Genomic DNA, 22804 nt, shown 5'->3' with positions numbered 1-22804 from the left:
CGAGTATTTTTAGGTCGAGGAGATCCTGGACTCACGGCGACCAGGAAGGCGGATGGAGTACCTCGTCAAGTGGCAAGGATATGGGCACGAGCACGATATTTGGTAAACTGTTGCACATTCAATGAGTGTTCTGGCGGAGAGACTCGTGTTCGTGTGTCGTGTGTTGAAGTCCGGGAATGCGTGAGGATGCCTCCTCGAAGATTGTTGTGTCCACACCTGCCCCAGTACACCCGTATCCGCATTACACATGAGCACTTGCCGGATGATGTCTAGACAATGTGCTGGGATTTGTACCAAGAGTTAGTATCATGATAATAGACGAAGTTGGCAACGGAGGGGGCATTCCAAGGCCTGATTCTGGAAAGCCAAACCCCAAAGTCCCAATCTGTAGTGGAAAGTGAGGCTTAAACTTACTAACGTGGTACTTGAGGATGTCTTCCTCAACATCGAAATCATCATCATTTATCGTCTTGTAATGATTGTAATTGAAATAGAGCGATTTGCGGACCAGGTTCTGCATTGCAAAGAATCAGGCTTGACTCGGAGCAGACGAATAGTGTTTATGATCGTGCCCCGCTGTCCTTCGAGTACATCATCAAACATACCAGGCAATGTAAGTGGTGCAATCCTTCCACCTGCACAGAGTATCCCCCCTCGTACTTCTTCGCTCGTTGTACGTGATGCTTTGTAAGTCCGCCCGCATGCCCTTCCTGTTCTGGAATGACGGAAGGCCTGTCTATTCGTCCATCAGCATTATCCAGTTTGAGACTCCCGTTTAATGCCCTCTGATCATGCCTCAGATGGACGCTGCCGGTTACTCGGGGAATACAGTCTGTGATGTTGTGACATACAATCGATACCTAGAGCCTCCCATGCTGAGTCCACTTCGGGCGATCCAAGACGACGGTAGATTGTTTCTTGCATGAAGGTTCCATTGAAGGTCGTTGTCGAATATGTCTTCTCGACCTCGTTTCAGTACCGGCGCCTGATGCAACTCATCATTAGCAAGGAACAACGGTTTAGAGCACGTACAAAAATGTGCCTCGTGGGCGGCCTAGGATACCTTACCGTCGGGAAGAAGAAAAGGGAGGATTTTGAACGAGAGCCAACTCACAATAGTGTGCCATACGCATAGCACAATGACGATCTGACTCCACGTCCATCTTTTGTTTAGCGAGTCGAGGAATTAGAAGAATGGACATCGCCGCACAAAGGATGGAACCCAGAACGAATGCGAGAAACACCATGAAACACATTGAAGATGCTGATGTGTGGCTTGGCGTACGGCGTTGACCGTCCATGAGGGGGTAGTGGTCTAAGTCGGGGTCCTGATCGGTCTCTCTAAGTGGAATGCTATCTTCAACAAGCTCTTTTCGTGGCTGGCCGTTATACACGGAGGTAGAGAAGAGCTCGGCCTCGAATCTCACAGGCCCAGTGGTCACCAGCCGTTCCAGGGGATCTTTTTACCTTGTTAACTGGGTATCAAAGAATGGGAGTAGAGACAAGCTGCTGACAGTTACCGAAGGCATTCGTCGTCTGGTTTCCAATACAGGATATCAGTGACGGTTGAGGTGAACGTGTGCTTGGTTGACGAACAGCCCACAGGTTCAAAAGCACGGCAGAGCAAAACAAAACCGCAAGGAGACAGAAAATAATGTTATTCGCTCTGTTGAATATACGAGCCCTCTTGCTGGGTACTTCAGCGGTACGAGGGTCCATGGCGGTCAACTGCAGAGAGAGATGCTTCCAGCTCGAATAGATGGGAGTGAGTGGTTTGCCCGGTTCGCTTCTCTGTCAGAGTCAGACTCATTTTGATCACTTAGGACCGTAGGTGCCTGCGGGCTGCCTGCGCAGACCCCGCTCGGCCAAGTTAATTAATCACCTCATTCAGTGTGCCTATGGTCACCTACCGCCTCAGCCGGAGCAGCCTCCATTGAATCCCGATGTACCTGACACAGTGCGTTACATACTGTGATGGTGTCGGGTTCGGTTGTTTGTTGGGTGTTGTTGAGAGCTATAGTTATGGCGAACCCTGCTTCCTTCTGCATGAGCGCGGACGGGCCTCTCGTTGAGCTCCAGCATCCCGTGAGGTTTCATTCCCAAACTTGCACACCACCAGTTCCTTTCCTGATCATTTCGGAGAATGCCTTATTAGCAAGTGCAACATCATAGACCGCCCTTGCCTTTTCAACCATCGAAGCCAACATGGCAGCCCTTTCTCACAACCACGCGAAATACAAGGAACGTTTCGACTATATTCAGGAACTTCTGGTCAATCGCTTGGGAATTTCGAAAAAAGGTTGAATCCCACTGAGTGCTACGCATTTCCGTCTGGCGCGGGCCAGTGTTCGCGTCCGCCTGAAGGCTAAGAATACCCACGCACTTGGCTGGCTCCGCATTACAACTGACCCTCCCACCGCAAGTTTCTCCACTTTCTTTGGCCAAGGTTACTAACAGTGATGGCTCGAAATAGGACGCGGAGCAAACAAAGATCACGCCGGTCCAGTACGAACCTGACTTTCCTTTCAAGTACAATAATTTTGTCTACCGCCTCTTGCTTCCCGTTGGGACCCCGGACCGCCTCGGAAGCGCTAGTGAGGGATCTAAGCTCGAGCATCTTCCGGGCTGCATCCCCATTCCGGCCGGCACCAAGGAGTTTATAGTTCGGCGCAGTAACCCAGATGCTGAGGGCATACACCAAGAAACGCGAGTGCAGAACGAAGTTGCCATCCTCACTCTCGCCTCTGCTGCCCTGCGCCATGTCAAGCCCGCCTTGGTCCCCCGTATCTTCGTCTGGGGCAGTGCTGGTCACGGACGTATCGGGTGGATCTTACAGGAACTGATGCCGGGAGCGCCGCTTGCCGAAGAGTTTAGGAACAACATGTCTCTGGACCAGAAACGGGGGATACTGACGCAGATGGCAAGGTTGCTGAAAGCGCTGCAGGATTACCAGCTTCCTGAGAGCATCAAGGGCTGGGGGGGTCTGACGTTTGATGATTCCGGCGCCATTGTCAGCGCACCCATGCCTACTGTCGGGGCTGGACCTTGGTCTTCGCCGGAGGAGTCCTACAAGGACCGCCTGAAAGCAGCACTCGCTAGGGTGGATGTGAATCCGCATCTTCAAGGCTGGCGTGCCAATGGGGTCAGGGAGCGGGTAGATGCTTTTATCGAACACGGGCTTCCAGCTTATTTTGCCCACTTGACTTCAAAGCAGGACAGGACGATTGTACACGCAGATTTCGGTGAGTATCAGGATGCTAGTTCTGCGCGATTGGTCGCTGAAACCGAAGCGCAGTTCCCGAGAATCTGCTCTACGACCCACCAACAGGCCGTATCACAGCACTTCTCGATTACGATTTCGCCAGCATCCAGCATCCTGGATACGAGTTTTTCCGCTCCTTCAGCACCAACGGTGGCTCATTTCTCGGATGGTCCGGTGGAACAACTCCAGAAAAGCAGGAAGCTGAAGCGCTTCGGAATGCCAAGCTCACCGGCCGGTTTCCTTCACCTCTTCCGGCTCCGGTAGTATCTGACAAAGGTGCACCAGCGGTCGACTGGGAGCTCGCACATGCATGGGAGGTCGAGCTGCAGGAGCTGGACGTGAAACGTCCGAGCACGATCCAGGGGATTGACAAACTTGCCGATGTCGACGAGCTCTTAGGCTCCTTGTTGCCATTTATATTGACCAACGGGGACTTCCTAAGAATGAATACGGACGAGAACCAGAGGAAGGACATGAAAGCCATGAGCGAGAGGAAGCTTGTCGGGTTGCTGGAGCACTTGGGATTCTAGACTGTCAATTTCAAGAGGGAAACAACATAAGCTGATAGCTTGGCGAGAACTTCATGAGGAAAGAGGGTAGGTAGTTTAGGTACTTCGACCACTCTGTAACCTTCTCTATCGACCCATATTATCATCTAACCTCGAATCCTTATCTGACGTATCCCCTATTTCATGCAACGTATTTGACACACCAGATCCTCCTCCAGCCGAACCGCCGTCAAAATGTATCAGGGGTTCGGGCGATATATCCGTTGGAACACAAACAGTCAGGATCCCACGGTTGTCACACAGATGAGGGCTTACGACAGTGGGTTTGGGTGTGTCCCAGAGCACCAAGAGGTGATTGATTGAAGGATGTCATTATTACCATCTCCAGAGGTGGGTACTGTCGGATTGAAGCCGCCTTGATGGCTGCATTCAACTGACCTTGGTGGTTGATTGGTGCCAGCACTGCAACCCCTCTTCCTTACCTACTTAGCCCTCTTCGAGCGCCATCAACAGCATCATCAATCGAGGCAACGGCAGTAGCTCTAGGAGTGGTGCCTTCCTGCATCGGCTGGTCCTGAGACTCGGACTCGGCGTTCGGCTGGCTAGAGGTAATTTTCAGAGCCGAGGCGATCGGGATGTTTTCGCCGCCGTACCCATTAAGTGCGCAGATATTGGCGATGTCGATATAGTATCCTGGCTCGAGCCACCGACGAGCTGAACGGTCAATATGATTATCTAGCAGCGCTAAGAAGCGGCCTGTAGTGGACTCTAGGTCGTCGTTCTGTTTACCGCTGAACAAGATACCGTGGGTCTTCGCGAAGTTGAGCTCCGTTGGCGGAAGTCTAGTCTGTTGCAGGTTCATCGTCGGCGATATGATGGGCTCAAACAGCGTTATAATGCTTTCCCGCTCTACGTACCAGCGCGCCTGCGACCGTCATAATAGCTCGGGACACCGTCGTCGAGCCGCAAACCCAGGAGCAGGAGGTCAGATCGTCGAATGCCCTAATCCGGGAGGCGCTTGTCGATTTCCTCAACAACGGGACTAGTGCGACGCTCTAGGTCAAGAGATCCAGGCCTGCCAACAGGTTAGTGCCATGTCCACTGCCCATCCTTTATCTTTGGACACCGAAGCTAATGTAGTGTTATTTCTTATAGGAGTCCTGGTTCTGAAAGCCCTTGGGTATTGTCGGCTAGGGGAGCAGACGGCGGTGTAGGAGATGTTCTGAGTGCGAGGACGGCGAAGATGTGACGAAACCAGGCAGTCCTGCCTCTGAAAGGGTTCTCCGATCGAAGGTAATGCTGGTCGGGCTGTAGGTCTCGGTGAAGCGAAAAGGTTCACAGCAATGCACTCCGCAATGTCTGCACAGTAGATGGAAGACTACTGATTGAATTGCTCACTGAGGAAGCTAGCTATCTGAATGAGTGACAGAATGATGGATCTATATACCCTCCCCCTAGGCGTCCTCGCACCTAGGTCTCTGGAACATTTGGAACAATTGTCGTTCCCATTGTTCCATCTGCAACAATGCTCCTTGGCGTTGTTCCCAATCTCCATTGGCCCGTAATGATTGGATGCGGGCGCTGCCCGCAGACCATGCAAGTCGGCCCACACGGCCTCTGCAGGTTAATTCATGACACGTAGATATAAGCATTCCCGTCACCCCTAAAAGGCTGGAAGTGAGCAATTGACGATTACCCGCCTCTAAAGTACCTAACTTGTTGTTATATACACGACTACGTTTGGTGCGTAGTGCTTATTAGCTGCGTCGTTTGATCATCATATAGTTAAGGTATATGCGAAGTATGGCTGAACTGCTAACCGTGGGACATTATAGGTAAGGTATTAGCAGGTGACGGAGGGTCCGGAAGCGGTTAGATACAGTCCCTCAACCGTGGATTTCTTCCGCATGTGATGCGCGATGAGATATGTGGGGCACGCAGACGGAATGTGGGGCTGGCTGAGGTCGGTGCACTGCCACCTGCGTACGAATATAAGAATCAACCTGGAAACTGCCATTTAACCAGTGACCAAAGGACTTGAAGTCAGGAGAGAGAGGCCTTGCAATCCGAAATCCGTGGCTTGTTCGTGTGTGGTCTGTACGTAGCTTATGGAGATCCCGGGCCTTCCTTGGCGGATTGGGACGCAATGTTGGGCATCTGTTGATGCCTTGGTCCGAGCGCCCAGTCAAGGGGCACAGGCCTGCAGCCCCACCTGCGACCTGCAGTGCAGTAACTGCTGTAGCATCAGGAATTGCAACTTTGGACGGGAGAGGGACGATTTCTCGATACAGCGAGTTTGGCATCAGCTTCGCATATCTTAGCATCCAAGACATCCTGCGCCTACTTCTATAAGTTGGCTTGAGCACAGCCTCCCAGCGCTGACGACGACGGGCTGAGCACTCCTCGGCTTTAAAGTACCAGTAATGTTACCAGGTAATCGGTTTTCTGCCGACGTCACCGGTTCCGATTTTGGCCCGCTGGAGTGGCTCGGCCGGACAGTGGAGCCGGAAGTGCCAGTCGCATCGCCAGCTGCAAACTCCCAGATAGCTCTTCAACCGTTAAACGTGATACCCGATTGCTTAGGTCGCTCAAACAGTTCGTCCCTGGTGTTTTAAGTCGCGCTCATATTGCTTCGCCGTTCTTCTTTTTTGCTTGACCGAGTCTTGCGCTCTCCAAGTCACCAAGCCCTGCTGGAAGCCAAGACTCACTCTTCCGAATCGCAGGCTCACTTGCTTCACAGTTCACATACCTTACCCCATTCCGGTTTGTCAGGAAATCCGCCCTTGGGCACCACTTCACACCGGTTGGGGCCATTCATCCCCAGGGAGGAGAAGAGATCATGTCGGCGAGGCCCCAATTGGAAGCAAGGTCGCTGTCGACCATCAACTCGCTGGCGGCAAACCCGCCGCAGTACCCCTACCACCCGGAGGTGCGGGAGTCGCTTACTCTGTACATCTCGCGAGTGCCGGGCACACAAGGTGCGTGCCAAATCTGAATGGTAATGCAGCCGTAGCATTACCCTGACTGCTGCTGACTCTCGTGCCAACTTCAAGACATCATTCTCTCCACGTTCAGGCCACATAAAAAGACTGTGACTGGAGAGGATATCACAAACTCACTTTATTATGTCCATCTCAACTCACCCGAGGATGGATTGTTGGGCGTCCAGCGGTCGGAGGATACCGTACCGCTTCGATCCAGCAGCGAGACCACCAGAAGCACAATCCCACGGAAGCCACTGCCCTCATCAGTCCAAATCCCGAAGCCGGAGAGTACCACAGTAGGTGTGGAGACTCCAGCACGCCAGACAACGCCCCCCGAGGTTACGCCTCAGCCCATCAGCACCGAGGACTTTGCGACAGCCCCTCCTTCTCAGTCGCAGCAGCAGATCGAAGGCACCGTGGCGGGCTATCGGGAGAACCCCATGTTCCGAAAACGGCCGACGCCGTCGGCTGCGCCGATACAGCGAAAGACGTTGACTCCGGGGCTGCGAGAAACACCTATCCCTCCCCTGCATGGGGCACAGGAACGTCCTGTGACACCAACGAAGGGCCTGACGTTGGCCAACTCCCTTGCCGGCCAGGGGATGCATCTCACCACCCCAAACTCACCATTAAACCCTGGCAGGGCGCCGTCCCCGGGGAAGGTCGGACGCCGTCCGTTGTCATCCGTATCATTCTCGCTAACCCTCATCCGCCGCGACCCAACATCCGGAACACAGTGCAACGTCGGCAAGGTGTCGGCCTTTCAGACAAATGTGCCCACACCCGACAATGCCGATCCCAGCCTCGGCCCTGACAACTTGGGGGATCTAGCGGCGCATACACAGCAGATGATCGATATTCACCTGGAGACATCAGGCTATGCAAAGTATCGGGACCTGCCTAGTCGAGCGGAGGTGGAAACCCTGAGACCGACCTCTGCACATTCGTTCTCGCAACAGATGGCGCGCAACCCCGGAGGAGGGCCAGCCATGGGTGCAGACACCGCCGCGGCGTTCCTCAATCCCGCCTGGAAACCAACCCAGGACGGGTTCTCCCGCCAAGTCGTGATGGCGTACGGCCAAAGCTGGAAGGCAAATTTCAAGAAGGCCTTTCAGCGTAAGGATCGGCCCGGGAGTCCGGTTAATCTGTCCCCCGAGGATGCATCGCGAAGGCCTTTACACTCGCGACAGGGCAGTGCTTCCACCATCGCCTCGATCGACTCAGTCGACGGGAGGCAATCCCCGGTCCTCATCACGCGTCCCGGGCCAGGCCTGAGACCAAAAGGCTACTTCTTCCTGAGCCCGTGGAATGGCAGATGTGAGTTCCGGACAAGCACGGACGGCCGAAGTCTGAAATGCCGCCACATACTGGACCCGGCGAGCGTGAGGCTTGACCCACGCGAGGTGGCACAAAGCCTTCATAATGCGCAGGGGCTGGGCAGGTCGCGCGGAGATGAGCTCTCGTCGGCTCTTGCGGGGGCAAAGCCCGTCAGCGAGCTCCGCTTCAACCTGCCGACCACGAGGCCAAAAGGCAAAACAGGTGACCGCAACAGCAAATCAGGCGACCAGTTGTCAGCGAAGTTCAGCAAGCTCTTGCACCATCGGTCGCGGCACAGCGATGACGAGTCGGAAGACGACGACGAGTACGACGACTACGGTGAGTTGGACGACCAGGGGAACCTAGATCTGAGTCTGGGGAAGGAGCATGCGGGAGGCGGAAACGGGGGGAAGAGAGCAAAGTTGGGTAAGCTCATCATCCACGACGAAGGACTGAAGATGCTGGATTTGGTTGTAGCGGCCAACATTGGCGTTTGGTGGACGACATGGGGGCGGACTATGATGTAATCTCCAAAGCGTGCGGTTTCATGGAAACTTGAGGCCTTGCGATGCCTATCCGCACCTTTGGACGCTAAACTGAGAAATGAGAAGTAGAAGTGCTTCTGTCCCCGTGTGACCGAGACCGGTAGCCGGACTGTGTCTTGTCTTCGACTAGACTGTAAGGGCCTGATGTCCAACCGCCTCTGGAACCTCCGCCACATGCATCAGCCACAAGCAACCACAAGGATAAGGCAGGTATACGAGGACCAAGTAGTAAAACACTGCGCAATAAGGCGGTCACGCCTCCGAGCAACAATATACCAGAGACTCAACTTGACTTCCAGGGACGGCAAATCGACACCTTCACTTTCGGACTCAACGGGAATGCTTACGCCCAGGTTCAGAACTTCAGGGGCAGGCGCAGGTGCAAGGTTAGGGCGTATTTCGCTTCGAACAGGCCCCGGTCCTTGGCACACAGCACGCAGAGCGGCTTAGGAGGGTCTAAGTTTACGGCAATATTGCGACTCTCTAGCGATTCAGATGATCAGGATGATGTGTAGTAGTTTTGCATGCGCGACTATGTTATCGCGCGATCTCGTTGCCTCCAAAGTTTTGGTGTAAGGCTAACGTAAGGTAACAAGAAGTCCGGTTGGAGACATGCCCGTTGATGGTGGGGCGAGGGTCACGTGATGGAATCAAGGACCGACCGCTGAGCCTCTCACCAATCAACACGCGGGAGATGTAATCGCTCAAAGTGGCGGCTCCAAATCCCGGCGCCCGTTGAAGCTCCAGAGCGAAGAACGTCAAGTGCCGTCAAGGGAGCTCACAGAATCGCCTCCCGTCTCCCCACTCTCCGCCAACACCCGACGGCGACCAAGTTGAACAGGCAACCGAATACGCCGTGATCAAACCATTGCTGGCACCAATTGCAGCGTCGCGCTCATCGTCGCGGGAGCTCGGAAAACCGCGCGAGAACAAAACGCATTTTCAACCTTCCAACTTCGATATCCAGCATAATGCTACACAGCACGGCCGTCTCGATGGCCGCGCGCCGGATCCCCTTCGGCGCCGGCGCCCCGTCCGTTCTGCTCCGCACAACCCCTTCTTCCACGCAAGCGCTCGTGATGGCCGCAAGGAGAGGCTACGCAACGCCAGCAGGCCCGCCGCCCAAGAACTTCCGGCTGCGGCCACCGACCGAGTGGGACCAGGAGAAGGAGAGCACGTTCGACAAGGTCGGCAAATTCTTCCTCATGACCGAGATGCTGCGCGGCATGTACGTGCTGCTGGAGCAGTTCTTCCGGCCGCCGTGAGTTGCCTTCTCCTTGTTCTTGGTAGCTCGGGGCTGTTGTGCTGACATGTTGGTTGGGTGAAGGTACACGATTTATTATCCGTTTGAGAAGGTGCGTTAAACAGAATTGGCGGAGGAATGGGATATTGCCTGGTGGAATGCTGCGGACAGCATGATTCGAGGGAAGCATCGTTGATACGGCGCTGACTCTTGTCTTCACTCAAGGGTCCAATTTCCCCGCGCTTTCGTGGAGAGCACGCCCTGCGCCGGTACCCCTCGGGCGAGGAACGGTGCATCGCGTGCAAGCTGTGCGAGGCAGTGTGCCCCGCCCAGGCCATCACCATCGAGGCTGAGGAGCGCGCCGATGGTTCCAGGCGGACAACGCGCTACGATATCGACATGACCAAGTGCATCTACTGCGGCTTCTGCCAGGAGTCATGTCCTGTTGATGCCATCGTCGAGTCCCCGAATGCCGAATATGCTACCGAGACCCGTGAGGAGTTGCTGTACAACAAGGGTACGAAATATCCCTCTCCCCTCTTCCTTCTTTCTGTTCCACTGACATTCCTGCTGCAGAGAAACTCTTGGCCAACGGAGACAAGTGGGAACCCGAGCTTGCTGCTGTCATCAGGGCCGATGCTCCTTACCGATAAGGGCAGTCACGTTGGTGTTCAACATATCTGTGTTGGGACTGGGAGCGATAAAACTGTAGACAAGCTTGTACATACATCTCTGCATACGACACCAGAAAGCAAACCTGAATTCTTCCTTTTGTCGCCGCCCAATTTGACTTCGATGTCGCCGGGATGCCCTACTCCTGTGGAGTCACGTGAGCGGCAAAAGCACGGGCCAATCCGGCTTCCCCGTCGAGCTTGGCGTCTGCATCCGAGCTGTCGAGTGCATCCCGACTCGGCGAGAAATTTATCATCGATTGCGTCCTGCCAACCTCCCAACGTCCGCCATTGCCGTCCCCGATTCGATTGCACCTGCATTTCAGCATCGAGCCGGCCCAATTTCCATTCCCACGACGACCGTACCTCCGCGCGAACCCCGACTCACCTCCCAAAATGTTCCGCACCGCCATTCTCCGGTCTGCCGCCGCCGCGACGCGGACGGCCATGCGCCCCATCTCCTCAGCTGCCGGTAGGAGATTAGCTATCGCCCCGGCTCCCAAAGTCGCCTCCTTCGTTCCCAAGCCGGTGTCTTGGCAAGCGGTGAGGTGCTACGCGTCCGGGGGCAGCCTGGAGAGGCAAGAGGTCTACGAGCGGATCAAGCAGCTCTTATCTGGTTTTGACAAGGTTGGTTGTTGGCAAGCACACTTTGTCCGCGCATCTGCTTCGCCTTGGCCCAATTCCCGCGGCGCTGTTGGCTTAGCAAATTCAGATTCTACTTGAAATTCGATTCCTGGTTTCGAGATTGGGGACAAATGCTAACCTTATGGCAATGCAGGTCAACGACCCAGCCAACGTAAGTGTTACCGTGGACCCATCGCCGACCCGCTACTATATGCCTTATCCGAGACCCTCTTCGAACCTAACATGATATTTTCTTCGATACGATAGATCACAGAGAATGCGCACTTCGCGAACGACCTTGGTTTGGACAGCCTGGACACCGTGGAAGTGGTTATGGCCATCGAGGAGGAATTCAGCATCGAGATCCCCGACAAGGACGCCGATGCGATCCACAGTGGTATGTTGATCTTATTTGCCTCATAGTTGCGAGGCTCCACGGTGCTGACTTCGCTCCTGCGGCACAGTCGACAAGGCCGTCGAGTACATTCTCAGCCAGCCCGATGCGAACTAGACAGTCTGTTCTTTAGCCTGTACAATACCATGACCTCATAAAACACATGGCATTCCACACCGCTCCCTCGGCCGGTTAGACGGTAGTTTTGGCGTGGGGATGAGACGCTAATCTTCTACATTGGCGGGCCTGCGTTGGGTAGACCGCGTGCGTGTGAGATATTATGTGTCCTCAATGGGAGATATGACGAGGGCTTCTGCCTTGCACCTGTATTGCCGCAGGTCTTCACGCGAGCCTGGATCCTTGAACACCGGCACGCGCGGTTACCGAGGTGATGATACTTCCTCATTCTCCCTGCCGCCGGGCATCTGCTGCCGTTAGTAACGGGCGGGTCCAAACTCGACGTCTCACCCCGTCGCAGCGCTCATCGTCACACCATGTGGTACCTGTGTGGCCGGGGTCTCACGGTACGCCTTGCCGAGACATGCTAAGTATGTAGTTACTTCCCACGTCTACCCCTGACCTCTCTCACTTCCGTCGTTAGGTGGACTGGCACGCCGGATGTGCCTTTCATTCGCCTTGCCTAAGGTACTGTTTCCGAAGCTGAGGTAGGTAGGAGATCCGCTGGTGCGACAGCCCTGCTATATCGTTCTCTTTAGGTCCTAGTCTCCTGATACACTGCTTCATCTTCTACTGCCCGTGCTTAGGGTCAGGGTCTCCCCGGCGAGTTGGGTTTCGTCACTCCCGCGGCCGGAGACTGTCCAGGCCACTGTGAGGTTTGCTGTACACCTCCCTCACCTTCGGGGAATTCTACAGGTACTCACACTAAGTGACTGGGTGAGGAGTCTTGATGTATACTACTTGCACAACCCATCCATATCTTACCCACAGTATCAGTCACTAGAGCAGCCGCGCCCATTCCGACAATAACAGGAACCAAGTGTCTCGGTTCTTGATATCGCCACCGTAGCTCAGATTTGGCTCTGATATTAACCAGTTGCTCAGTGTACCAAGCCCAATTCCAAACAAACAGTATGTTTAACCTAACAGACAGAGATCACATTAAGGTTAGACCCCATGTCGGTTTCTGCGCCGTCTCCTAGTCCACCAACTTGCCAGAACCGCCCGCCAACAACGCCGTCTATAACAAACAAGTTTGTACCAAACACGCCTTCCGAAGGAGAAGAAAAGAATGCAAGGGGGGAGGCGGGGTAAGCCGCCTTTTGTATATATCAACTCCAAGCCGCGTCCTCCACAGGCCTGGCAACACCGAAAACACAACAATGCGCGCCTTTCCCATGCTTCCATGCAGATCGTCATCATATCTTCCATCAGACACCGCTTTATTTTCGTAATCATGTAGTATCGATGCAACGAGATTTCATCTGCCCCCTACCGTCTCGACGGTGCCGTTCCCGGTCCCGGGTTGGGGAGTGTTCGCAGTGGCATTCGAGCTGCGCTTGGTGTTGGCCGCGACATTGGCGTAGCTCCACCCCGTGCTCAGCGGACTGGCGGCGCCGCCGGACCCACGCTTCTTTGCGCGCGACTGCGCATCGTCCTCCTCCTCCATCCGGAAGACAAATGGCGAGTCCTCCTCGTCGATCGGGGCGGTAAACCTTGTCACACCGGAGGTGATGGATCCAGCGCTGATGTGCCGTTCAAGCGCCCGATCCTTTTCCCGCTCTCTCCCGATGATACCCGGCCCCGCGTTGCCCGTCTTATTGTTCCGCGACACGGCGGGGTGAAAATGTGGGCTGGCGCTCCCGGAGCCGCCTTCGGATAGCCGGGTCTCTCGAAGTTGCCGGGTCAGGGCGGAGACGGACTCGTTCCCGGAGTCCTTCTTCTCTCCATTGCCGTTGCTGGACTCATCGGCGTATAGCTCGGCCGAGATCGCGGAAGCCAGGCTCGAGTTCCTCAACGGACTTCCCACATGGCCAAATGCCGAGACGTGCTTTAGCGACCGGCCCGAGCCGGCACCATCGAGATCGTCCTCCTTGTGGCGCTGGAAAAGCGGGCCCCAGCGGCTGGGACTCGCCGCCATCACAGGACTGCCAAACTTTGTGGCGCCAACCGGCACAGACTCGATCCCGGACGGTTCGGCGCCGCCGTCGGCCGCCATCCGCACGGTGTTGGTTGAGGATCCCCGCCTCATCTTCTCGGCCGGGGTCAGCACCTCGTTGGCCAGCGTGCCCGGCACGTAGTCCTCCTCGAACATGAACTCGGCCTCCCAGTCGCGGTCGATCTTGGGTACGCTGCTGCTCATCAGCCGCGGCTTGGCATACCGTAGCGAGCTGCTGTGCATGAGCCGCTTTCCGAAGTACTCGTCATTGCCGAAGACCGATCCCATCGCGGTGGACCCGACCGGCGGGCTGCTCCCAAAGCCGTTTGACTCGCTAGCGCCCATGGCGGCGGGGGGTAGGTTCTCGCTGCTGCCGAAGGCTGAGTTATGCAGGAGCTTGAGAGTCTCGGATGTGCGGCCGTCACGCGCCGCGTGGAGCGAAGGCGAGGGCGATTCGAAGCCGAACTTGGACGGCACCGAGGCCGGGAAAGGGCCGTACCGCGCGGCTAGCGATATGCCGTTGCTGTCAAACGAGGCCGGGAGGCCGGTGGTGTTCACCGGCGAGAGGCCGAGCCCCAAGCGGTTCGTGTCCTCGTCGCGCGGGGAACCATAGGCAGAAGCGGGGTTGGAGCTGTACGTGGTGTCGATTATGGGCAGGCCGTTCTCCATGCTCGGTTGCCGGCCGAGCTGGTGGCCATATGACTCGTCTTGCAGGCCGTAGGCGGTTGAAGCTGGGTATGTCGGCACGGGATCGGCGCGCAGAAACGAGTTCGTCAGCGCGCTGTTGGACGGCTGGTGGTATGTCGTCGGATTCACGCGCACGCCGAGGGCGACTCCGGGCGGAGCGCCAATCGTCACGCCGTTCTTCCCGTAGTTGATGCGGCGGCCGTCGGGCAGCACGTGGATGTTTGCGCATTTCGGGCCAAATTTGCAGTTTCCCTGTACCGTTGCGGCGCGAGAGTCAGTACGACGGTTACTACTAGTAGTATCCAACAGGCTCTGTGTGCCGCCAACTTGCGGCACCGAGTCCAAGTCGGTGCAACTACGTGAGACTCACTTTAGCGAAATATTTGCACACCGTTTCCGATGCAGTCGTGAGGTCGTGGCTGAACGGGCAGGCATTGCCGGCCTGGCAAGCGCCTTGTCGGAAGAATTTGCATGGCACATGCGAGGTGTCTGGGTTGCAGAGACAACGAGAGACTCATGTCAGTACCGACCTGGACCAAGCAAAGACTGTGCCGAAGACGCCGGTCCTCCGCCCAGTGGGCTCCGGCAGCCACGGCACTCTCATGAGAAAAAAAAATTGCGAGCAGAATAGGCACAGAAGCGGCGACTTACTCGGCGGGCTCCGTGGGCCGTCAAAGCGGGCGGCGGGCGTCGGGCCCATCATGCCGGAACGGCCGCTCTGCGGCGGGATGCTGAGGCTTCCTCCACGCATATGGCGATTCTCGCTCAGGTGGGAAGCGGCCATGCTGTGGTTTCGGGCGGTGGATCGGCAGGAGGGTTGGATGTCAGTTTACCTCTCCAGCGCTTCCGGCAGACGAGCGGGAGATTTAGGCCAGTGGAGGGGCGGCCCGATGTGTGGCACGCAAGGCGGGTTGAGGGGCAGCGCATGGGCCACTGCGCTTAATCCCGAGAACTGCCGCCAAGCCGGAGGTGGCATCAACGGGCGTAGGTAAGCCTCAGAACAACAACCGGGGAAAGAAAGAAGAGCACCAGCACCTAGCAAGCAGCTTGGGAAAGGAGAGGTCAGTATATATTGGGGGCCGGATAAGACGGAAGGAGACTGGCGATGAGAATGGATGTATCAATGTTCTGAACCGGTTTCTGACTTGGCTAACCACCAGGCAGGTGGTCCTTTTGGTCATCAGGCCGCCGAGATAAAGGCAAGTTTAACCTCCACTGTCTGAAATAATGACCAGCTAACTGTAAGCCAACAATCCCGGTTACGGTTGACTCGGATCGAACATTCACCCCGGTTTACAGAATTTCCGCTTTCCAAATTCAATGGCACTCTCAGAAAGTCACTTGTGACCCGGCTTCTTGATCTGGTTGAGAGCTCAGCACTCCTCTTCCAAAGCTGTGCGACGCCGTTTCGAGAGCGCTCCGAGTCAGAAGCCAATTTGTCAGACAGTGGAACCTGCATGTCACGGCATTTGGCATGCGGCTGATCAGCGTGGCGGTCGGGAACAGCGATCCCTGACGACGCCGAACCACGAGGGCAGACGCCTGACGACATTAAACCAAGGCAGAAAAAGCTGACGGTTATATGGTCTTCAAGTTCCCGGACCGGGACCTCACCACGCTCACCTCTCATGTTGGAACTCACCGTGAAGGATGCAATTCAAAAAGCGGTCTCACCTCGGATTAGTTAGCGCCTTGGCCAGGCTCCGATGAGGGGTGAGAGGAGAGGGGCATGCGCATGCGCCCGCGTGATGCCGCATCACGAGCTCCAAGGCGAGCAACCACCCCGAAAGGGACACCTACATGCTTAGCTGATACGCCTCCCTGAACCCGGTGTAGTGTCCCTTTTCGGTTCCGAATCTACCATAACAGTCACCGTCTCTCTGTACTTGTGCCGCGGTCAGTTTTCACCTTTCAATGTGATTAGGCAGGCAGCCGGAACAATATCAACCACAGTTGCGACACTCATCTTTCATGCATCATGCCGTTGCCCTCGTATTTTGCGGCAATGTCACCTTTTGGGTCCAGGTCTCATTCATTGAACAAGAGGAAGAGAACAGCGCCTGCGATATGAAGTCAAGACGTCGACTGAGTCAACTCAAGATCTATCCTTTCATTCTGGTGCTGGTTACATTTTCCGGTAGATCAGTGTAACACCCTTACCGCTGTGCCACCCCATTGTCACAACGCCTTCTTTGTATGCATCAGAGGCCTACGGGTAGTTTCCTTCGGGTCGAGTTCCAACTTCCACTCAGATGACTTCGCATTGATCTAATTCATGCACCCCCGCAATCCCCGAAAGTTAGAACCTGTATCATGTACCTTAGTTACCGAGTCACCAGAACCATGCAGCGCTGTTTTAGGGCATCTCGCAGTTAATCAAGATTCAAACTCACGTAATGGACACCGCTGAGGCCATGCAAGGACTACTGTGACAGCTCAAGGTGCGTCACGACCGGCATGAGACTCGGATTCGAAGTCCGTTAGATTCTAGAGGCGTGACTCTCGCCTGACCCATGCGTGGTCAGCCGAACACCCGTATACATAGACATCGATGTCTCTTGCTGGCCCCCCACGCCATCCTGATAAGGCGTTGAGGTGACTGGCGTTACGGCGAAGTTGTACTCATCATGGACTGTGGTAGCATTGGTAGTGGGGTTTGCGGGGAGTTAGTGGTGGTCTACGTATGTTCGCTGATGCCATGTCTCACATGTCTGGGAGGACGCTACCCCGGCTAACCCTACTGTTAAGAGCGCACTACAGAATAAGAGTGCGCAAGCCGGCCACACCAGGTGAGATGGATCGGACCAGTCAGAGTGCCGCCTCCTCGGGGGAGATCACTGTGTGTCCTGGGACGCTACGGACTAACACGATTGTCTTGAAAGCCAGCCATAAGCCGGAGTTAAGGAGCGTCATCTGGCACACTCGGACTTGAATTTTCTCCTCTCGAGATGACTAGATCGGCATCGTAAGCAGCATCAACGGTGATGAGCTACGACGCTGCCGTTTGCCAACTATATGCCAGAGATCAGGAATACCAGTTGAGTACCACGCAGATCAGCGATGACCTGTCTCTGAATGCTGGCCCATCCGTGGGATGCTTGGATACAGGTAAGGTAGTATGTACTAGTAGGTATGGACGTACCCGGAGTTCTATCGTCTATATAGAGATTACAAGCATTAATCGTTAAGCGGGGGTACTCGCGTTCTATGATGCTCCGATAGTGACCCTCCATGCACCGAATGCTCCGACCGCACCGCTGACCAGGATGGCGGCCATCCTCTCATGCCAGACCATGCAGAAATAGATGCCCAGCAGCTTCGCCACGACGCCGGCCAGAATGCCGATCCACACGACGAAAAAGCCCGTCTCGAACCAGGCCTTCTGCCACGTCTCCCTCCGTGCGCGCTCGCCGCTCGCGCGCATGGTGGTGCCCCAGCCGTCGGCGCCCATGGTCAGCATGCTCCAGAGATGCACGGCCGGGAGCGGGATGTAGTAGAAGAAGATGCTCGGGACGACCCAGACCAGGCCCCTGGCGGTCAGGCGATCCGGGTTGCGCAGCACGTTGTAGGCGCAGCCGAGCAGGATGCGCAGCAGCACGTCGCGGGCCGAGAAGACGAGCAGCTGCTGCGAGGTGAAGAAGTACCAGAGGATGGAGAGCGCGCCGATGGCCGGGCCGAACTCGCGCTTGGCCATGCCGTAGAAGAGCAGCGGGTGGCTGGTGGCGTAGACGCGCGGGTGCAGCAGCGACTCGATGTGCGTGGCCCGCGCCCAGCGCACCTGCTGCTTCAGCCAGCGCGAGAGCGTCGTGGGCGTGTCGGTGGCCGCGAGCACGTCCGACGCGAACATGACCTTCCACCCGCGCAGCAGCAGGTTCGTCGTGAGATGGCGGTCCTCGTTGATGATCATGCGCTTGCCGAGCGCCCGCTGCAGATACCAGGGGACGAGGATCTCGGGCAGCGCGGCCAGGCGGAAGGCGGTGCTCGGCCCGCTCTGGCAGTCGCTGGTTCCCGTGGCGGCCGGCGTGGACCGGGTCAGGTACAGCTCGCCCCAGTACACGGCCGAGGCGAGCTTGGTGATGCTGGTCTCGTCCGCGTTGTGAACCACCAGGCCGGAGCTGGCGCCGCCGGCCTGCGGATCCGCGGCAAAGGCGTTGACGGTGCGCTCCAGCGAGTCCGGGAACACGATCGTGTCCGAGTCCGACGACCACAGGAACTCGATGCCGAGGATGTCGGCAATGACGAGCGCGAACACAAAGGTCGTGAACATGATGCCCTTCTTGTGCATGTGGCGCTGCTTGATGCACACGTGTCGCACCCCGTCCGGCGCGCCGATGCGCAGATTGTGCTGCAGCAAGATGCTCTTGGCCACCTCGATGCAGTACTGCATGGCGATGGCGTCGGCCTCCGCCTCGTCAAGCGGCTGCTCGTCCTGCCGCGCCTGGCTGACCACCTTGGCCCGGATTCGCTCGGCAATCTCCCCCAGCGGCTCCGCTACCTGGACCACTGCCGATTGCTCTGGGAACACCTGGCAACTTCCTTATCAGAGAGAACAGTTCCCCGTGGAGAATCCGATAAGTCAAGAGATCAGCACACTTACGCGTTTGAAAACCTCGACCATATCCTGATCTTCCGCCTCATCCCCGTCGATGCCGGCGAGGACAAAAGCACATGTCCGGGCGGACTTGTAGCTCTCCAGTGCCCGCCGATACAGCGACGGCTCTTCTCGCCAGCCGACCACCGCCGCCATGCAGTCCACCCTCGTTGTTGGCCCGGGCTGTTTCTCCAGAAGGACCTCGTCCCAGCCCGCCTTCTCCTGGACGGAAGAACGCCTCTCATGGCCGAGATGCCGCCTCCTTTGCCCCGAGAGACCCATGCGGCGCCCCTCGACAACATAGCGGTTCAGCTCGGTAAGCGCGATGGTGACGATGATATCCAATGTCACCGGGTACCGGCTGTGCGCCGTTGTCACATAGTAGATCGGGATCGCCAGCAGGCATCCGAGGATGTTGAGACACTGGCGGAACGCTGGGACCCGGCGACGATGGGCCGCTCCGGCCGCCAGGTGATCGCCGTCCCGTCCAGCTCGACCTTTAGACAGCATTTCCAGTCGTTGGAGAAGCCGGGTTTCACGGGGGGGCAGACGGCAAAAGGGGTTGATACCACGCAAGAGAGCGCCGCAAACAGCGGGCCCTCGACATTTTATCGTCTGCCTTACGGGAAGCCCGTGAGGTTACACTACAGTCCCACGGGGTGGCAGTAGAGATCTTTTGCTACGGAAGATGCGGCACCCGTATGGAGTCCATTGGGCAGAGCAAAGCCATCATGGGATGCTGGAAATGAAAATTGTCGGAAATTGGGGCTTCGTCCCCTCGCCGTGGCCTTGGGAGCGGGCCTTGCTAATGATCTGCGCAGGCCTTTTGATCGATTCTGATAGGGTTGCCCCGTCTTAGCGGTCTTACCGAGCTGACCCCTGGGGAAATTATCGTCCGGGAAGGATTTTGTGCCCCCGTCGTATTTCAGGCCTATCCACCTCGACAATCTACCTTGCGCCCGCTCTCCTCCGCGATTGGGCGCTGGTCCGTGATTCTGGCTGCATGGGCCGTGTGCAAAACCCAGACCGTTGAGTCAAGCAGCGAGACCGAAATGAGGGCGGCGAAAAAGGACCATGCAAAAATCAAGCGCCCAGCGTAATGTTCAGTGTAAGGTAGTATCGCGGCAGGCACCTACAGGCAACAGCCGGGTTCGGGGTTCTGCATCTGCATGCAGCGAGATTCTTCGTTTTCCAGAAATGGCAAATGGACTGGCTGCTTGACGTTCTCATCTCATGATCTCGTCCCATTGTCCTATCTGCCACCCATTTACGCAGACTCGCAAACTTCAATAATACCAGCAACCTCAAAGCGACCTGCAATGGTCGTCACATACCGGAACAACCGGCTTGTGCCGGCGGTGATCATCACGGTCTGCCTCTGGATGTCCTACTGGCTCATCGACCCGACCGTAAACAACTGGCACGGCCTGATCCCGGCGTGGAAATCATCAACGCTCGGCCAGGACCATGACCGAGCAACACCCACACAACAACAACAACAACAACAACAACCATGGGAAGCCGCTGCGACGCCGATACGCCAAGACACTCCGGAGTCTCCAGCAGCAGCCGCCGGCGCATCTCCATCCGCACAACCCACCACCAGCGACAGCGACAGCGACAGCTCCAAGTCGCAGACGGCCACCCCGCAGCAGCACGGCAAGAGCAGCGGCGATCTGACACCAAGCGACGTGCTCCTGATTGTCAAGACGGGCACCACGTCGCTGTGGAAGCGGCTGCTCATCCACCTGACCACCTCGCTGGCGCCGGAGCGGATCCCGCTCGCCAACACGGTCATCTACTCGGACCATCCCGAGACCATCGGCGGCTTCCGCATCGTCGACGCGCTGGCCAACATCACCGAGGCGACCAAGCGGCTCCCGGACTTTGACGTGTACCACCGCAACCCGGAGTACGCGGGCCACAACGTGTACGTGGAGGCGTCGGGCGTCGAGGGCGACAACTACGGCCCGCCGGGCGGCTGGATCATCGACAAGTACAAGTTCTTGCCGCTGATGCAGCACGCGGGCGCGCACTGGCCGCAGGCCAAGTGGTACGTGTACATGGAGGACGACGCGTACCTCTTCCTGCCGAGCATCCTGGCCTACCTGTCCGGCTTCGACTGGCGCCAGCCGCACTACCTGGGCAGCTACGCGGCCAAGTCGGACGTGGTCTTCGCCCACGGCGGCGCCGGCTTCGCCCTCTCGCGGGCCGCCTGGGAGCAGTCCTTCGGCCAGAACCCGGCGCTGTCGGACGAGTTCGAGCAGTACACGGCCGACCACTGCTGCGGCGACCAGGTGCTGGGCCTCGCGCTGAACAAGCACGGCGTGCGCTTCGGCGAGAACGGCGGCGACGAGAAGTTCACCTGGGGCTTCAACCCCATCGTGCACTGGCGCTTCGGCTTCGAGAAGTGGAACTGGTGCAGCCGGCTCATGTCGTGGCACAAGGTCCACAGCCGCGACGTGGCGCGCTACTACGAGTTTGAGAGGAGCTGGGACTTTTCAAAACCGCTGCTCAACCGCGATTTCTTCCTGGCCATGATCGCCCCGGACCTCCGGGACCGCGCCGAGTGGTGGGACAACCTGTCCGGCCTGTTCCAGGTCACGTCGGGCAACAAGGCGTCCCCCCCGGCGCCCGAGACCGAGCACGACGCGGCGCTGTGGAAGGACGCCTGGGCGTCGGTCGACGCCTGCGAGGCCGCCTGCAAGGCCTGGGCCGACTGCGTCCAGTGGAGCTACGTCGAGGACCTGTGCAGCATGGACGACAAGTTCATCATGGGCCAGGGCTACGCGCCGGCCATGTCGGAGCGCAAGACGGCGCTGAAGAGGACAAGCGGCTGGCTGAAGGAGAGGCTGGAGCGCTGGCAATGCGACTGACGCAGATAATGTACTCTTGTATAATGCATGTACGCGTGCTACTAGTAGTAATGAGTACTACTAATCATGATATCTAATGTATAAACGCCGGCAAAGGAAGACGCGCTGCCGATCTCTAGGCCACGATCATCTGGTGGGGATCGAATGACATGGCGTAGAAACCCTACTAGCTCGGTACTAGTATAGTCGCACAGTCGCACTTGTTTCTTGACGTTCTTCCACGATGAGTTAACGTCCTCGAACCCCCAAGCGCCACAGTCTTCCACCTCGCCCGAAACCTCAAACAAAACCGTTGATATACGCGAGACAAAGCTGTCCCTTCCATGAGGAGGTTGTTATTACTTCAATAGCAAGAGCAGGCAAGGGGACAGGAACTAGTAACCGGGACCTTTCAAGGTCCCTATAAGGGCATGATCCAGGAACAGAAGCTCGGTCGTCCGAGTCAGGGGTACCTATCCGAGTCAGGGGTACCTACTACTAGGGGATAAGGTACTCAGCTCACAGTTGTGGATACAATCGTCGGAGATGCGCTGTTGTCATGCCGAGGCTACTGCGTTCGAAACGTGATTCTTGATATGATATGTGGATTGTGGACTGTGGATTGTGGACTGCTTGCGGTCGGTTTGCCTTCTCGGCTCCATCAAGGTTCTGAAGCCTGACAACACCTGGAGTATCGGGACCGGAAAGCCCAACCCTAGTAGCAGGCGCTTGTTTACCGTAGTGTACCGAGGCATCCGTCCGTCCACTGAGAGAATGCCCATACCCCATGTTCATCCGTCCCGTCGGAATGGCGGCTGATCGGCAGCCTTATTTTCGGGCCTTGTCCCCGCTTGCGAGTGTGCTCGGTGAAATGGGTGGGAAGAGACGCCGAGTCTGCGGTTGCCAGCTCCTGCGCCGTCTCTCAACCACCGAGCCGCTAATGTTATTTAGCATTGAAAACGGGAACGGCTTCCAGAGTAGCCACAAACAAGTCGCAGGAGTCGGG

At 56.8% G+C, this 22804-nt stretch overlaps 9 protein-coding genes across 9 annotated transcripts; 4 read left to right on the top strand and 5 right to left on the bottom strand.

The window, feature by feature from the left end:
• Positions 1–9: 9 nt before the first annotated feature.
• Positions 10–969, bottom strand: B0T15DRAFT_400731 (uncharacterized protein; the record flags this gene model as incomplete). Its single annotated transcript, XM_062865079.1, has 4 exons — positions 10–281; positions 415–514; positions 606–736; positions 852–969. Coding segments are annotated over 4 exons (621 nt in total), but the record flags the coding sequence as incomplete, so codon positions are not given.
• On the bottom strand, positions 689–1911 carry B0T15DRAFT_257712 (uncharacterized protein). Its single transcript, XM_062863270.1, has 6 exons — positions 1883–1911; positions 1597–1791; positions 1515–1536; positions 1069–1459; positions 852–985; positions 689–736 (listed from the first exon to the last, which is right to left on the bottom strand). The coding sequence occupies exons 2-5, from the start codon at positions 1717–1719 to the stop codon at positions 973–975; spliced, it is 549 nt and encodes a 182-aa protein (XP_062718623.1). The 5' UTR covers positions 1720–1791; positions 1883–1911; the 3' UTR covers positions 689–736; positions 852–972.
• Positions 1912–2029: 118 nt separating this feature from the next.
• B0T15DRAFT_504150 (phosphotransferase enzyme family-domain-containing protein) lies at positions 2030–3905 on the top strand. The gene is made up of 3 exons (XM_062867488.1): positions 2030–2271; positions 2474–3242; positions 3296–3905. The coding sequence occupies exons 1-3, from the start codon at positions 2206–2208 to the stop codon at positions 3790–3792; spliced, it is 1332 nt and encodes a 443-aa protein (XP_062718622.1). The 5' UTR covers positions 2030–2205; the 3' UTR covers positions 3793–3905.
• Positions 3906–4249: 344 nt separating this feature from the next.
• Positions 4250–5166, bottom strand: B0T15DRAFT_576313 (uncharacterized protein; the record flags this gene model as incomplete). Its single annotated transcript, XM_062871026.1, has 2 exons — positions 4689–5166; positions 4250–4618 (listed from the first exon to the last, which is right to left on the bottom strand). Exons 1-2 carry the CDS (start codon positions 4707–4709, stop codon positions 4250–4252), a joined length of 390 nt encoding a protein of 129 aa, XP_062718621.1. The 5' UTR covers positions 4710–5166.
• A 1444-nt stretch (positions 5167–6610) lies between these two features.
• B0T15DRAFT_401693 (oxidoreductase-like protein) lies at positions 6611–10513 on the top strand (the record flags this gene model as incomplete). Its single annotated transcript, XM_062865126.1, has 6 exons — positions 6611–6749; positions 6825–8545; positions 9505–9878; positions 9945–9972; positions 10086–10377; positions 10437–10513. 6 exons carry the CDS (start codon positions 6611–6613, stop codon positions 10511–10513), a joined length of 2631 nt encoding a protein of 876 aa, XP_062718620.1.
• A 414-nt stretch (positions 10514–10927) lies between these two features.
• B0T15DRAFT_486426 (acyl carrier protein-like protein) lies at positions 10928–11666 on the top strand (the record flags this gene model as incomplete). Its single annotated transcript, XM_062866357.1, has 4 exons — positions 10928–11158; positions 11310–11327; positions 11423–11552; positions 11620–11666. 4 exons carry the CDS (start codon positions 10928–10930, stop codon positions 11664–11666), a joined length of 426 nt encoding a protein of 141 aa, XP_062718619.1.
• Positions 11667–12978: 1312 nt separating this feature from the next.
• Positions 12979–15334, bottom strand: B0T15DRAFT_257503 (uncharacterized protein). The gene is made up of 3 exons (XM_062863267.1): positions 15004–15334; positions 14723–14841; positions 12979–14604 (listed from the first exon to the last, which is right to left on the bottom strand). Exons 1-3 carry the CDS (start codon positions 15134–15136, stop codon positions 12988–12990), a joined length of 1869 nt encoding a protein of 622 aa, XP_062718618.1. The 5' UTR covers positions 15137–15334; the 3' UTR covers positions 12979–12987.
• Positions 15335–17135: 1801 nt separating this feature from the next.
• On the bottom strand, positions 17136–19880 carry B0T15DRAFT_538354 (uncharacterized protein). Its single transcript, XM_062869681.1, has 2 exons — positions 18950–19880; positions 17136–18877 (listed from the first exon to the last, which is right to left on the bottom strand). Exons 1-2 carry the CDS (start codon positions 19451–19453, stop codon positions 17558–17560), a joined length of 1824 nt encoding a protein of 607 aa, XP_062718617.1. The 5' UTR covers positions 19454–19880; the 3' UTR covers positions 17136–17557.
• Positions 19881–20262: 382 nt separating this feature from the next.
• B0T15DRAFT_495409 (uncharacterized protein) lies at positions 20263–21819 on the top strand (the record flags this gene model as incomplete). The annotated part of the gene is made up of 1 exon (XM_062867095.1): positions 20263–21819. One exon carries the CDS (start codon positions 20263–20265, stop codon positions 21817–21819), a length of 1557 nt encoding a protein of 518 aa, XP_062718616.1.
• Positions 21820–22804: the final 985 nt, after the last annotated feature.

This window comes from Chaetomium strumarium (assembly GCF_033439665.1).
Source record: "Chaetomium strumarium strain CBS 333.67 chromosome Unknown B0T15scaffold_6, whole genome shotgun sequence".
NCBI classification, from domain to species: Eukaryota; Fungi; Ascomycota; class Sordariomycetes; order Sordariales; family Chaetomiaceae; genus Chaetomium; species Chaetomium strumarium.
Note: the sequence above shows the minus strand (reverse complement) of the source record. Positions and strands in the feature narration are given on the sequence as shown.

What these genes read in the sequence shown, in the direction of transcription:
- B0T15DRAFT_257712 (XM_062863270.1), bottom strand. Translation starts at nt 1,719, where the DNA reads ATGGACCCTCGTACCGCTGAAGTACCCAGCAAGAGGGCTCGTATATTC. An exon ending in TGCTTTTGAACCTGTGGGCT is followed by an intron (nt 1,537 to 1,596) that starts GTTCGTCAACCA and finishes ATTGGAAACCAG; the next exon opens with ACGACGAATGCCTTCGGTAA. An exon ending in GACGAATGCCTTCGGTAACT is followed by an intron (nt 1,460 to 1,514) that starts GTCAGCAGCTTG and finishes CAAGGTAAAAAG; the next exon opens with ATCCCCTGGAACGGCTGGTG.
- B0T15DRAFT_504150 (XM_062867488.1), top strand. Translation starts at nt 2,206, where the DNA reads ATGGCAGCCCTTTCTCACAACCACGCGAAATACAAGGAACGTTTCGAC. An exon ending in ACTATATTCAGGAACTTCTG is followed by an intron (nt 2,272 to 2,473) that starts GTCAATCGCTTG and finishes GGCTCGAAATAG; the next exon opens with GACGCGGAGCAAACAAAGAT. An exon ending in GATTGTACACGCAGATTTCG is followed by an intron (nt 3,243 to 3,295) that starts GTGAGTATCAGG and finishes ACCGAAGCGCAG; the next exon opens with TTCCCGAGAATCTGCTCTAC.
- B0T15DRAFT_257503 (XM_062863267.1), bottom strand. Translation starts at nt 15,136, where the DNA reads ATGGCCGCTTCCCACCTGAGCGAGAATCGCCATATGCGTGGAGGAAGC. An exon ending in CGGCCCACGGAGCCCGCCGA is followed by an intron (nt 14,842 to 15,003) that starts GTAAGTCGCCGC and finishes TCTGCAACCCAG; the next exon opens with ACACCTCGCATGTGCCATGC. An exon ending in TGTGCAAATATTTCGCTAAA is followed by an intron (nt 14,605 to 14,722) that starts GTGAGTCTCACG and finishes GCAACGGTACAG; the next exon opens with GGAAACTGCAAATTTGGCCC.
- B0T15DRAFT_538354 (XM_062869681.1), bottom strand. Translation starts at nt 19,453, where the DNA reads ATGCTGTCTAAAGGTCGAGCTGGACGGGACGGCGATCACCTGGCGGCC. An exon ending in TGGTCGAGGTTTTCAAACGC is followed by an intron (nt 18,878 to 18,949) that starts GTAAGTGTGCTG and finishes GGAAGTTGCCAG; the next exon opens with GTGTTCCCAGAGCAATCGGC.